Source organism: Varroa jacobsoni, unplaced genomic scaffold (assembly GCF_002532875.2).
Source record: "Varroa jacobsoni isolate VJ856 unplaced genomic scaffold, vjacob_1.0 scaffold_385, whole genome shotgun sequence".
Classification (NCBI taxonomy): domain Eukaryota; kingdom Metazoa; phylum Arthropoda; class Arachnida; order Mesostigmata; family Varroidae; genus Varroa; species Varroa jacobsoni.
The window spans coordinates 199,439-214,541 of NW_019213287.1; the positions used below are offsets into that span (position 1 = coordinate 199,439).

General features: G+C 40.7%; 1 protein-coding gene across 1 annotated transcript in view; it reads right to left on the reverse strand.

Moving 5' to 3' along the window:
• Positions 1-14,636, reverse strand: part of LOC111259926 (uncharacterized) — a 36,522-nt gene extending 21,886 nt beyond the window's left edge. The window contains exons 1-3 of the mRNA XM_022832317.2: positions 13,438-14,636; positions 3,190-3,336; positions 2,012-2,136 (exon numbers count right to left, since the gene is read on the reverse strand). Of these exons, the coding sequence (XP_022688052.1) occupies positions 2,012-2,136; positions 3,190-3,336; positions 13,438-13,747 (582 nt within the window). The 5' untranslated portion in view covers positions 13,748-14,636. The remainder of the gene's footprint in view (positions 1-2,011; positions 2,137-3,189; positions 3,337-13,437) is intronic.
• Positions 14,637-15,103: the final 467 nt, after the last annotated feature.

Below are 15,103 nucleotides of genomic sequence, written 5' to 3' on the forward strand. Positions count from 1 at the left end.
GCTAAATTAAGTTCCTAAGGGGGGATTGAAAGACTACAAGGCAATATTTATGTACGAGAGGAAAAGTTGCTTAATTGTATCATTTTCAGTATCATGGCATCATAAGAATCCTTGTTAACCTCCGTAGTGCGGTTAATTTAGTGACAACAGACAGTGCTTTTGCTTACTAGAGCACTTCTTGGAAACCTGTTGATTTAATGCGATACACGATGGCGTATTACCAATGAAAGGTTAACTAAGACGATAGCCCGTACGGTTTACTACTTAATTACCTTCATGGTAATGATGCTGATTTAATCTAATAAGGTAGGTCATTTAAATCCCATACTCTGCGATAACCAAGAACACCCTGACATGCATTATACTACTAATAAATTCCTAAAAACATGTTTCGTCGATAGCGTTGTTGAAGCACATATAGAATATTTGTAAACATCGGCATTAACGGAGAGCATGTTGCAACTTATACATTCGATGTGACTAATAGAGAATTAGCTTACAGATACTTGCGTATAGAGGTCAAGTTAAATAGGTTGCTGCCACTATCACTATCTATAATAACCATAATAAGCCATTCCGGTGGACTGCAAAACGAACTAGCTTTTGAATTATGCGCCCTTGGCAGACGAAATTCTCTTGTCTCCAGTCTTCTAGAAACTTATAAATGAAACCCGGCTTAATTTCAAAAAGATATGGGTTCAGAGGGAAAAAGATTTCTTCTCGGAGATCAACGCTCAGTAGTCAAGAATTTGTTATACAAAGATCACAAAGTTGCAAAAATGTGTGAAAAATGTTGATTAACACATTAGACAAGGAACCCTTATCGCCACGCCTCAATTACTTTTTGTACCAAGCAAAGAAATATTCAACACTGGCTTCAACCCGTTCATTCTCCCGTCCGTGTGCTTACGGAGCTGTCCTTGCCTAAAATGGGCAACTAGTAGGAAAGCGTATTCCACCATCCACTAACTTCGGGTTTTACAAACTGTAAGTAAATGACGGTTCTGTAACTGCCAGAGCGCTGGCACAGGTATGTAAAGATAAACAAGTGTAACTGAAGTCGTTTGTAACAGTCTTATGTAGAAGTAAACACATTGAAAAAAACGGTCATTACTCAGGTACCGACTTGATAAATATTATAAGCATATTAAGCGAACTAAAATTTTATTTTTTTTAAATTTAACAACTTTGTGGTTTTGTAAGTAATTGGAACGGTCATGATGGGTAATCAGAGTAATGTAAAATAATTCATATACACGAGACAGTGTAGTCGACGTGTCCAACTCTGATTCTAAGCTGTCGAAATTGGAAGATTTTTTTTGAAAAAAGCGGATATTTAATAACAACGACTTCTGCCTCGTACCTCTATAGCCACCTAGCTTATCTTGTATTTTAAGTGAACATTCAACGACGTTTGGTTGATTTATTAGCATTTTTTACGAAATTCAGTCATGCAGAAAGATGGCGACAATATTATCCTAGCGTTCATATAGGGTCCAACTGCTTGATTCGTTCATAGCAAAAACTGTATAGGAAGAATTACCAGATATTTAGTTTGCACAAATAAAAATTTGAAAATTTTTCAATTTGAAGAGTCTTAACTTGAAAAATTGTTATAGAAACAAGTTCTCGGTAGAAATTGCAGGCTTTGGAAACGAAAATTGAATTCTTAGACAAGCATGTAATACCCGGTAAACTAAAGAAAGGATGCATGCCTTCCGTGGTGACAGTGGTATAGGTGAATAAATTCAGGCAGTCCATTCAAGTTTACCAGTAAAACGGTGGTCAGTATAGGAAATTAACAAAAATTGCAGTTTTTTTTGTTAAACGCTGACAACACTACTCAATAAAAATAGATACTTCGACCGCAAACGAAAAATATTTTTTTGTTTTAAACCCTCCAGCCATATCACTGCTCGATTACATCCCACAACTCGTTTCTATAATTATGTATATTGCATATATATTTATGTTGTTGGTATAAAAAAGAATAAACTAGATTAATACTCACACTCAAAATGTCGTGATCCAAGCTTTCCGCCGTCGTGTGGGAGTCACCCCCAGGGGTAGAAACCTGCGGAGGCGTCTCAGGGGTTTGGGCTTCTGTATGTGACGCACTACTTTCCTTTTCCTCATCTAACTCGCCGATAAATTGTTGTCACCCACAACACGAGAGAACAAAAACAGAACGTTAGTGAAATGAATAGTAACTTTGCGATATTAATATACTTTTAACATGTATAATACTGATAATTTGAGATATTAGAACACCCACACACACATTTGGTTAATTCTCTACTATGGAAAGCGGACCTCAACGGTAATAAAATGGTGGGATTCGTTCTACGAAATGTATTAGTTTTTGCCCGCAAATTTTTAAAACTGATTAAAACTTCGTTTTTCCACAGTACTTGTTTATAACAATGGGAACAATTGAGCACTATATTTACGCTGGAGGATGTTGCACACCTGAGACCGCACTTCATCTATAATATAGATAAACAGAGAGAGGAAGCTACCGGTTTTGCGTTTTAGTAGGACACATGACAATACTGCTGCATTCTTACTTCAGGGCCTTACATTAGTACCCCTGTCACAGGGCAAAATGGACGGAAAATCATAAGTGGGTAAAAAAAAACTATTTGAAGTTACCAGTTTTTATACTGCACTTACGCAAAGATATTATTCAAGTCAAAACTCCCGACTTTGGATGTCCCTGGCACTGATAGATGGTTCTCATAAAATGCACAACTTCCACATTGAGCACATTTCGGCATCATTCACTTCTATAGCATAAATTTTTGAGGTATTTTAGAAAAATAAAAGGTGTGCATCTTTACAGTTGATCATTAATCCTTACCAAATAATCAGCCAAGTCGGTATGCTCAAGAGGTATGTTACCTATCTGCATTAAGGCCAATGAAAGGCATTCGTATCTTCGGAATTCTCATTTGCTTTTACCGTCACCTAAGATCCTACCGGCCAATTTCTGCTACAGAATTAGGCCCTAGAAGATACCCACCAGTAAGTGACCGTGTGTGACATTTCTACACATTGTGCTCAACGACAAACTGTGATCATTGAATAATCGGGTTACGACTCGGTAGTGGAACAAGAAGGAAAATTTATCTTAAACTTAATTTGCAATAAGCAAAATTGACCAATTGAACGAGAAGGAATGCAGCTTACCGGAGCTCCCGGAAAGGACAACCTCGAGGATAGGCATATCTACCCGATTTCGTCGTCGCCCAGGAGATACAGACTGTGATCGGTGCCTCTTCAGCCGTTCCATGTTCAGGATATATTCACGCTCCTTTCGACATCGTTCCAGTTTCTCTGTGAAAAGCCCAAAACAAATGAATTTGAAACCCCGTAACAATGAAAATTTCTGTAAAGTTATTTTTCTTCACTTTGCACTGCTTATATAAGCCTAAGTAGGTGTTAGAAGAGAGAAAATGTAGGAACGGGAAACTTAGTCGAATTATTCAGACATATGTTTGGTAAGTCAGATTTTGTGCGCATTCAGGAAACACATGCAGGGAACCTTGTACAGAGAAAAGAAAATGGCGGACAAGCAGCCGACCATTGATTAAGAAACAGGTGCGTTAAAGGATGACGAAGCCGAAATTATTTCATTTCTGGATAAATGAAAATGAATGTATTAATAGAAGGCCGTTATGTAAGCGTATAGGGCTCGTGCCACATTCGTATCGTGTGCAGAAATTAAGTCGCTAAGCGAGAGCAGTGTTCACGGAACCAAAATTGATCCCTCTCAATATCTCCAATGTTTTCGTCCCTATTGCATAGATCTTAGTTGAGCAAGCTAAGAGATTTCTTTTTTATGTGCCAGACGTAATACACGAAACGCTGTCCACACTGTCCAGGGGCATAATGGTAACGTGCAACGGGGAAAATTTTGTCCCGCTTTTATTTCAAGTTAAGTTGTACGCGTTAAACTAGTGAGTAAAGTTTAATATATGTACTGGGTATACAATCCCAAAGTGAACAGAGCAAGAAGAAAATCTTGTCATTGAATTACTGATTTGTGCGGATGTAACTACTAATTGCTAGAGAATGTTACCAATATGTAATATTCTCTTTAGAATTTTTTATTATTATTTAGAAGCTGGGGCTGTCAAGGGCACGAAGCGAAAGGGAAGCGAAAGGCACCAGAAAAGAGCGCTTGTCGTACCAGCGAGGATAGCATTTGTGATTTTGTGACAGAGAAAAGGGAAGTTATTCGTACATTTAGAAAGCTTCTAGCGTTTCATGAGCTCACGACGCCAAAGTTAATGCTTGCCAAAAGTGCAGTTCGACTTCTTTAGTCTGCTATTTAATTTAACAATTATCTGTGTCTTTGCCTTACCCTTAAATCCAAAAAGAAGGAACGATTTTTTTCCACTTAAGTGTACTTAATAGAAGAGCTTGTCTAAAATTTTCCGCAATATAAATTCTAATAAATTATACGGTTGTACAAGTTGGTCCGAAGGTATTATTTTGTGGGCCACAAATTTAGATTCATATTATTCGAATAGAAATATGTCTTTATGCCGACTAGTGAGATACCAATACCTGCAAGCGACGAGGTAAGAGACAGGAAACGGGCCGCGTATGCCTCATAGATTCTAGGGATCTCATTAAAAAAGGATATTGATGGACGCTACTTTGTACGTCGGGGCCGCCACATTCGGCAGCAAATTTAGCCACGAGTTGTTAAGAGCATCCAACTCTTGAGTGAAACTCTATTAAACTTCACTCGATAATAAACGAAAAAAAAAATTTCCGTGCTTTTAAAACCGATCAGGTGGGACACAACACAAGCGATTCTCAAGCGAGGCACCCAACAAGGAAAACATTTCGACTATATATTTGACCCTTATCTCGAATCTTATTTGGATAACTCGAATCTTTATTGGGAAACCAAGGTGCGTATATGTCCAGCTTCTTTCGGCCTATATTACTTAACGTGCCCTAAGTTTGATGGCACGCACGTTACCACCACAGCATACCGAAGTGAACTCTTGTCTTGCGCACCACGGTATAAGTGGAATATTGCGAAAACAACATCAGGAATCTGGTGGAAAATCGAAGAGGAGGATTTCAGTGGCCAGAAAGCTTTACTAAGGAACCAATGCTGGGTTATACACTAGGTGTATTCGGCATCTGCACCTTTTAAAGTTGTAACAGAGGACTCGCGATGACTCAGATCTATTCTTCTAGCTATGCTAGTTGGCTGCTGAAGTGAAATCAAAGCCAATGGTTATTTAGGAGTTCTTTGCACAGTACGTGCCACGTAAAATAGTATTTCACGTTATACGTGTTGCGTTGTATATAAACATTGTTGCTTTAACAGATACGTCTCTTGCCGTAAAATCTAAGTCCCTCGTTCGAGACCTGCTGTACGACGTTCGCTTGAGACAAACAGTGACGGGTTCTCTCACGCTCTGAGTTCCTGGCGGTATCTGCGCGGTCTGATTGAAATGTTGAAAATTACTATAATCCGAAAATTGCCGTACGATTTTTAGAGCCATGAAAATGTCATCAGGTGATCAGCGACTCATAATTAACTGATTTCAAACGTGAGGTGAGACAGTGATTCCATGCAGATATTTATACTCTTCAAAAATTAAATCGTCTCTTAGTGCACCATGAGTGGTACAATTTAGGAAGATATTGACGCAGGCTTTTCTGCAGCAATCATGTGAAGCAAACCTTCAAACACATTGGCAGTTTGAGCCATGTAAATTTTTTGTGTGAATTTTTCGCAGGTAATCTTATAATATTATTTATATGATACGAGCTAGTTCCCTGAAGCAAAGTTAAGCAATATTTTACTAGTACGGACCTAACGGACTCTTTTTTCTTCACGTTTCATGGGACAACTAATGAGACTTACTTCGTGTCTCCTTTTCAACTGATTGATGACAATGATTCCCGTTAACTGGCTACTATTAACAAGAAGGTTGTATTCGGTTAGAGGTTATTGAGGCTGAGTAATTAAGGGATCTTTTAAGCATCTTAAGTGCGCCCTTTTTTTTCGTATTAATTAGTTTCGTATTTAGTGCTTGGGAACATATTTCTGTTTGAATAATTAAACCCTTACGATTTCGCCAAAAGGTTCTTCAAGGGCTACTTCAGGTTGTCCTCTTTTTTTATCAAATCCTAAGACCAATATGTGGCATTTCTTTAGAACCACGATGCAAAAACGAAAATTTATGTGAGCTAATGAAACGTTTGGCTACGAGTGAAGATTGTTTCTAATTAGGAAAAAGACCTCGTGGCCTATTTTGGCGTTACCTAAAAACCCGTCCTTATGTGGTCTCCTAGGATTCTTTCTGACAAACGAAGTTGATGAGATGGCAGTTTCAAGCGCATTCAACATTACATATTGGAAATTATCTTCCAAATGCTTTTGCTGTAGCAAAAACATGTACACAGCGATCCCCCCTGATATAGCATCGCGTAGATCTTCTACATCCGGCCAGTTTAATTGAAATAAACTCATTCGAAAAAGGGATTTACTTGCGTCCTGCTCCGTGAAACTATATGTTATAGTGTTTCTCTCTCTCTCTCTCTCTCTATATATATATATATATATATATATATATATATATATATACACCTGTACAGAATGGGAGTATTTTTCAGCGCTTAGCATTCAAAATTTCCTTGATTCATATGCGGACGCGCTGACTGTATGAGTCAAAAAATGTTTCTATATAAAGACTGGAGCTTTAGTGATGTTTACTTACAGATAACATGAAATAATGGTCAATTATTGTATGTTAACGCTTATTATTCTTCTGTTAATTGTTGTTACTCTTCTTATGTCTTCTTGGCTGTTGTTAATCGTATGTCTGGTTAATTTTGACACTACGAATATGTTATTTGTTTTAATTATTTATTTATTTCTGTTAACTGTCATAGCTAGTGTTGTGTTTCGATTAAGCAATGTACAGTCTTAGTATATATCATCTTGGAAAAAGGGTTTTATAAAAAAAGATCTTGCATTTTGTCCCAGACCACATTTATAACCATTTCAGAAACCTGGTTGGCTGTAGAGCATCTTATTTCTTTTTGCCTCATTCCCTGACAATGAAAGGGATAATGTAGTACGTACACAGGGTTTGTTAGTGTTTTGTAACCAGAATTAGAGCTATCTAGCAATATCGTATTCATACGAACTTTTCACGTAATCAAGTGTTTATCCTAGAAACAACACGGTTTTACCAACCTTCCGATGAGCCTTGCGCGTATGGTGTTGCGAACATGGTGGCAACGGACGAACTTTGCGAGGTCCCCCAAAGGCGGATATGTTTGTACCTCACCTTTATTCAGCACGAATTGTGTTGTATACTACGATCAACGTGCTATGACTCCTCAGGATGTTATTTCTGTATCGCAAAGGTGGCGCGAAAATGCTAATAACACAACCTTTTCACTTCGAAGTCTTTTTAGCTCTTTGGGCCAATTAATTCATATAACGTTTTAGTTGGAGAAGGTGGCTTATTTATAGATTTCTGAGAGCCTAACCTACCATCAGTAGAACATCAATTTGGCTACGGGCGTCACGGCCTTTTGGAATCTCTGGACACAAAAAGCTATTTTCGTTTAGTACTTTGCTGAGAACGTCCTGCGCTTCCCGTGATGGTCTAGTAATAACGTGTTTGCTTGTTAAATATATATATATATATATATATATATATAAAACACCTAGTGAGGTTGCCCAAGTTCGGAACCGGGCGTAGGTACACTTTGTCTTCTGCTGGCAAAGGGGTAAAGCAAAAGCAGCATCGAACGTAAAACTTTTGGGAAACCTTTGGAAAAGGTATTTCGGTGTAAGGTTCGTGTGTGGCTGTCGTTTAGCATGTAAGAGAAGAATTATATAAACGGTACGTGCTGATGTACGATTCCAAACGTCCGAAAGAAAAAGGCTCGTAGCTAAATTTCTCTACGGGCAAGTTTTTCACCCGAGTGTAACCGAAGTATTTTTGGTGTACCAAATTTAATGGTGAAGGTAATTTTTCGGCCTTCTGCATTAGCAAGCTTACTGTTTACTGATGTCAAAGTGGAAAAAACGCGGTGCATTAAAACAGTCGTTGCCTCTTGGCGTGGACGCTTCGTAAAGAATGTTACCTCGATCGGTTGTTGGCTGGATAGGCATAAACGCGAGGAAATGTGATAGAAACAGATGACACTAGAAAAGTGTGACCTTGCATAGATTCATCATGAAGATAAACGTTTTTAAGGTACCCCGACAAAGTGGAATCCTTCGATGCAACCAAACGGCACCAGCCGCATGGAAGAAGCAACGTGACGGAAAGAGTTACTTTTCTAATTTTTTTTCATATGCTTCTTGTGTTCTTCTTTAAGACAGAAGGAGAGCCTCTGCTGGCAGAAGCGTTCTACATACGAAGATTCTATTATCATTCTTTTAGCTATTAATTATTTTACCGGCTTACAACCAGGAGTGCCAAAAATGAGCAGTCACTTCCCTGCCGCTTTCTTGAGTACTGACGAACTCTATAATGTGCATAGGGAGCATATTAATCCTGCACTTTTTGCATAGTATAAGGTAATATTCTACTTTGTAGGATGCTTGTCTAAAGCATACGTAGAGGTACTATACCAGCCACAAATTAATTCATTGTTGCGGAAACTGATGCATGACCCTTGGTTTTGACGATTCAAATACGGCGCGCGCGCGCGCGTTCTGCTACGCCTATTTCGTTTCATGAACGCATAATCTGGTCGCGTCAAACTTTGGTATCCACGTATCACAACTGTAGGTTATTTGAAAAAAAAAAAAAAAAAAAAGAAAATTGTGCGAAGTGAAAATAATCCGTTTGTAGACGCCTGCAACTACAGTTAGAAACTAAAGGAAGGCTTTTGGCGAAATCTAGATCGAAATATGGCCTTCTGAACACGATTTTGTATTGTCTTTGGCTAACAACCCTCGGGATTTGTAGCTCTGAAGTGTTTTAGATACGCACGGAAGGGATGAGGTTCACTACCGCGCTCCTCGTAGCTACGTAGCGTAGTACGCTTTAACACTGTGTAGTTTGAATGTGAAAAAATCAAATCAGGCCTATATTGTGCCAGAATAAAACACTGTAGAGAATGATGACTAAGTGAGAAGTAACCTTTTCCGTAACAGCAAAAATCTTTGAAGAACTACCCACTTTGACGCTCCGGCAAATCTCTCTAACGTCGCAAATGTCAATGCGCCCTTGGCCTGTTTGTGTACTTTTGAGACTAAAACCTTTAGCATTTTATTTAGGTGTGGACACTTTTAAACATGCAGTAACAATGCGATAATGTTAATATCAACTATGTTTGAGCAAATAGCTCCGGGAGAAAACAACTGCCAGATATCTAAAACGCAGCCAGTTCTAAGCTACGATTCGCAGTTATCTAAGTTAAAAGACTACTTCCGGCGGCCTCACGCTTGTTGCAGCAATATGGCTGCTCTTCCCCTGTTCTGCGGAGGCATAGGCGCTAATAAATGCGGTGTTATAGGCCAGCTTGTCAAAAGTTGCAGATTCGAATCGCATCGACCTCTCCCTGCGAGTCTGTGAAGAGCTTATGCATAAATGGCAAATCTATTAACATGCGACTCTGTTGTGGTGGCAAAGATGAAAGACGAACGCGAAAAGCGGAAAAATATTATGAGTCAAATATAGGGGCAAGCACAACTAGTGCAGAAAATGTAAACTAGCACACATCTTTTACAGAGAAAAAAATCGTGTACAAAAAAACAGTAGTCCCTCATGTATGGTGCCTACGTGTCCGCTTATTGGTATTGTAAGAATCTCAGGATAAACACGTCAGTTTTATGCTGCTGGGGGTTATTAACCCTAGCTAAGGTTGCCCTGGACGAAAAAACATTTTTTGGTTTCCTGTAAAATCTCCTAATCCACAATGTTGCGGCTACATTGAATTGCAAATATCGAGTGCTATACATTGTAAACTGTTTCGTGGCTGAAATTTTATTACTGATCTTCTGAGAGCCTGTTTCAAATAAAAGCGATTCTCTACCGGTAAAAACTATGCCTAACCCTATCTAATTGTTCTTCCATCAAATGTTACCTAATAGTGGATTCCTTAGAATAAGGTACTGAAAGCCTGGTTAGCCTCTAGTCTGCGCACACAGCAAGAAGTCGGGTTTAAAAATATATTAACACGACCCTTGAGGGAGCCATTCGTTACGTTCATTTAGCAGGTACAGAGGTATATCAAAATGCATTTCTAGAGGTCGCCACATTTTACGAACCTAGAGAAGAAAGCGTGAAACCTTCGGCTTCCGAGTTTTCAACCTATAACGCACACATGAATTTATTATAAATTTGGGCAATGAGAGACGGCTCATTTCCCATGCACTACAGCTAATGCAGACATGAATAACTAAAATTAGGCGGAATCCCTATTTTTATATGCGTGTATCAGGCGCTGTTTGATAGTTTCGATTTGAATACGCCCCAAGGACCTGCGGTTTGAGACCAGACGCACTCTGTTTTGTGCACGGAACCCACTTTCCCCAGGAGAACTTATTTAAAGCAGTATGGAACGTAACACTTAAACCGTTCATTTGTTGTGTGCGTTCATAGAATAGTAATAGTCGTTTTAGAATCCGCTGGCTCCATTGGCGATCTTAGTCATATTTGGGCAAAGCTGAATGTTTCAGCTTAGATGCTATTAGCAATACACCTAAGTAATTTTTAGGTTTACTTTGAGTCGATAGCCAAGCGATAGAATACTGCAAAATTTTCCGATCATAACCGTATAAACAAAAAAATCGAAGTTCGGTTTATATATTGCACTTATCTTCAAACCAAACCAAGTGCGAATCACTTCCTGCAAATGGTTATACACTGCGACCTGGTCCGTTGACCATTGTTGTTTCTTCGCGAGCCACTCGTACTTTTCAATCCATCGCTCGGGCTTCCTTGTGTTGACCTCCGGAAGAGACGACTTCCAATCACTTGTGTCCGAGCTGTTTTTTGCGATGTTGACCCTTCTTGCCAAATATCCCACCGCTACCACTATGATGAAGCATGGCAGCATTTTCGATGCAAGGGAGGCGTGAGAGAGCTTTAAGAGGGAACTGTTCAAACGCTTCCTTCCAGAGGAGGCCGGCTTGCCGAAGAGTCCTTGAATTGCTACAGAGAGGCAGGCTAAACGTTTAGTGAATTCGTGACTAGCAAGCGGTATCTGCTAGATGAGCTGGGTGTGAAACTTGACCTTAATGTACTTCGAGGTAGCATTCGTCGAACCACGAGATCAGCACTTTTCACTACCTTCTTACTGCGGCGCTGTTATATTGTTCTAGGCGGCGCGAGATTATCTGTCGGAGCAGTAGAACATTTGCTGGCGGAAACGTCCCAAGCGAACTTTGTTGTTTAAGCACCACCAAACCAGTGGTTCAATCTGGTCATCCTACCAGCTCCCTCACCACGAACCTTCACGGAGATGCCGATCTTACGGCGCATTAACTGCCGAGCTACCGAAGTGCGCCAGAGATTAGTGTACTGTAAGAAGGTTGAACAATGAGCGGCTTCTTGATCAGGTAAGCCATCCTCCACTGCTTCGGCGCAAGGAAATTACGACCCGTGCTTTTGCAAGCAGCCGAGGCTTTCATGATTTCTAAGTGTCATCAAGGTCATCCAGGTGCAGACAAAAGTCTTCAGCATGATGATATGCAGAGAAATATTGTTTGCAGGAGGCGAATAGCGACAATCGCCACGTACGCTACTTTAGCAACGACGATGGGAGGCTCAACTAAGCTCGACTGGGTCTGCCACCACGGAGTAATGTAAGGCAACCTCAGCAACGTCGAAGGCCATGCCGCCTGCTAGAAGCAACGGAATCGTGGTGCATGTCCATAGAAATTACGAAAAGGATCTACACAACGCTACGTAAAATCATGCGCAGGATGATCCTGGCTAGTTTATAAGTACACTCCGTTGGATAAGTGTGGCCGAGTTGTAATCGACAACATAAATGTATGATAGTTCAAATATATGCCTACGGTTATATGGACGCAGGACGAGTGGCTGGCTGTGAGGTGCTCCTTCCTGATAGATTTCACCAGTTCCATCTCATTGTATAATATTTGAAATATTCTCCACCGTTAACCTCTGAGGTACAAACGTAAACTCCAGATACTAGAGGTCTAAGGGACCTCTTCTTCTAACTCCGACGGTCGTTACTACAATTTTAACATGTTTTATGTGTAAAAAATAGTAACTCAGAATGCAAACGCAAGCCTGTGTTATCGTGTCAACTGGCTTATGCACAGCCACGAAAAAGGTTTAGATAGGATATAAAATATACAAAGGAAAACTACAGTACCTTGAATTGAGTATACACAAAAATGACCACTGAGACGTAATATAATGTGATAATGTAACTGAAAGCAATCGGCGATATCTATCAGTAGCCCATTCAAGTCCCCATGTTTGTGTAGCGCTAACATGTTTATCAACTAAATTCGAACCTGTGGCTGCCTAGGCTCGACAACGGAATCGGACATCTCGTTTTGTCTTTGGAAGAGCCAGTTGTTTCAAGTAATACCTAACGACAGGACGAAGCATAAAACGTAAAAAATTCAGTCGGAGCACAACAATTGTCGAGACACTGTGTCAACATAGCGAACTCCCTCCATCAGATATGGTACACTTACAGGTAATGTGCAATGTAAAATATTTCGTTATAATCAAGAAACCAGAATAAACATATCTGGCTTAAATGAATAATAACGTTTGTATTTTATTAAACACTGGAGGCGCGTTTCAACATGTTTTTACGGATCAAATGAAAGAATTGGCCGCCAAAAATTTCACCGATGACTAACGTTAGCGACGCACGGATTTCATTAACATTTACTGGTGTTTGTACAATCAACAAAATGTTAATGGATTGTTATATGAAGATAGAACACCTGATCTTTGAAGTGGCTTATCGCTTTAACTATTATGGGGATTTTTCCTTTAAGCTTATTGTTGATTCTCACTGGACTATCATAGCTGAACCATGAACACGTTCGAACATCCAAGCTTACGTTTCAGCATCGTGTTATTCATTTCATTAAGATAACGTCTGTTTGCGATATAAACTGACAGGAACGTTGTAGCGATGTTGTCGAAAGTAATGTTTTTTTCAAATAACCATGAGCCTATAACAGTTTTGTCCTTTTTCTGGCCTAGTGAACGCTTCGAACGCTACGTCCAGTACTGCCGTTGAGCATTCTATTCTTGACCCATTCTATTCTCTGTTTACTAAGATAGGGGTTCGGTTCCTACGTGGTACGTGGCTTACAACGTCGTAGCATCGATATACACCTCAAGCGTATTACATATACGTAAAGATACAGGACTAAAATCCCCCTGACAAACATTCTGTATGTATATATATATATATATATATATATATACTCACTCGTTCTCTGAATTTCGAATAATTTATAGAGGTGTTTGACTTCTTCGAACGGCGTATAACTGGGCAGTTCGTCGCGAAACTCTTCGAAGCTTTTAGACAAAAGCTCGACCGGTTTGATTCCGAGGTTGGCACAGGCTTCAAGCGAGCGTGGACTCGTTAAGACATATGGGCAATTGAGAGCGTCTACTTTGTCGAAGTTGTAAAGGTTTAAATTTATATCCTCCGGGCTGCGTAGATCCGATACGTGCGGGCTAAACGGCGAACTGAGATCGAGCGACAGTCCTCGTGTCGTCGCTTTTGTACAGGTCATCTTGTCGCCTGCACTCTGCGAGCTACCCGGGTTTTGTAGTTGTGCCGTATTCGTTACCAGCACCTACGTACTGCCCAAATCGGGCGGTACTTATAACGAAGCACAGACCTACGTTTAAATTCCGGCTGGCTTCACTTTGTACGGGAGGTGACGTACCGAGCTTCCCCGTACCTCAGAAAGGAGGTACTGACGGTGGCGGGGACCCGTGGCCCTCCACGGTGTGGCACCGAAGCCCACCGCGAACGACTGGTCCCCGGAAACGGCACGGATGGCGCCGTAGTGAAAAGAAGTTAATGCTTTCGTTCGCTTTCGCCAGTTCACACCCGTTTCAGTACGCTAGCATCGGGCACCACGGAGTACAACAACACCGAAAGGAATTAGAGAAAAGTACAATGATGACGAAAAACAGGGACAGAAATAGAAGGAACACTGAAGTATTATGATGTTCGAAAATCAGTTCACCGATCACACAGGTAGGCGTTGTATGGCTACTTTGCTACCTTGGCATTTGACGTTATACACGACAAAAGAAACGATAGATAACTAACTAGTACTATCCAGGAGGTGGAACAAGATAACGAACACGGCTACATGATATTGCGCGCGCACACACTCTCTTTGTGTATCCCGGCATGAAACGATATTATCCTTTCAAGGGCGGCTGGTTATCACGGGTGAGTGATCACTGTGAGGATGCGAACACATTCGGTGCGAAGCTTTGAATCGTGCGGTAAACACGTTACCGAACGCGTGCTGGATCCACTCTCGGATAACCATTCGTTGTTTTCATTAGAACACACACACATCGATAAAGGATTATGGAACGAACAACCTCCGCCATCTTGGGCAGAACGAATTCGAAACCACCCAACCCACGGGTGATATTTGTACTGGTATAGAGGAGTTCAGGAGGCGGTAAAGGACTCCGATAGGAGTTGAAAGCCACTGATAATGGGGCCCGGAGTGGAAAGGGAGTGAGATCGAGGAGGATGGTGAAGAAAGGGCAGAGACGACCGCAGAGACTGTCCCTAACGCCGACTGAAGGAAAAGAAAAGATTAAATCTATGGCCTGTGGGACGTGTTGGTGTTAGGGGAAGATACTTGGCAGTGTAACAACAGGGCGAGTTATGACAGTAGCGGAAATTCTCCTATCTGATAGCCGAATGGAGGAACCAGCTACTTGCAACGCCCAGCTGGCTTAGTAGTGGTAAGATTTCCCGCGTGGGAGGTTTTCGCGCGAGGGTGCCGCAAACAAAGAGAGTCTGGGAGGAGTAGAATATTTAACCTTCCTCCGATTTCTCACAGGTCTAGCTAGAATATCCTTTCTCAAGGTTTAACGCCGGCTGGTTAGCGGAC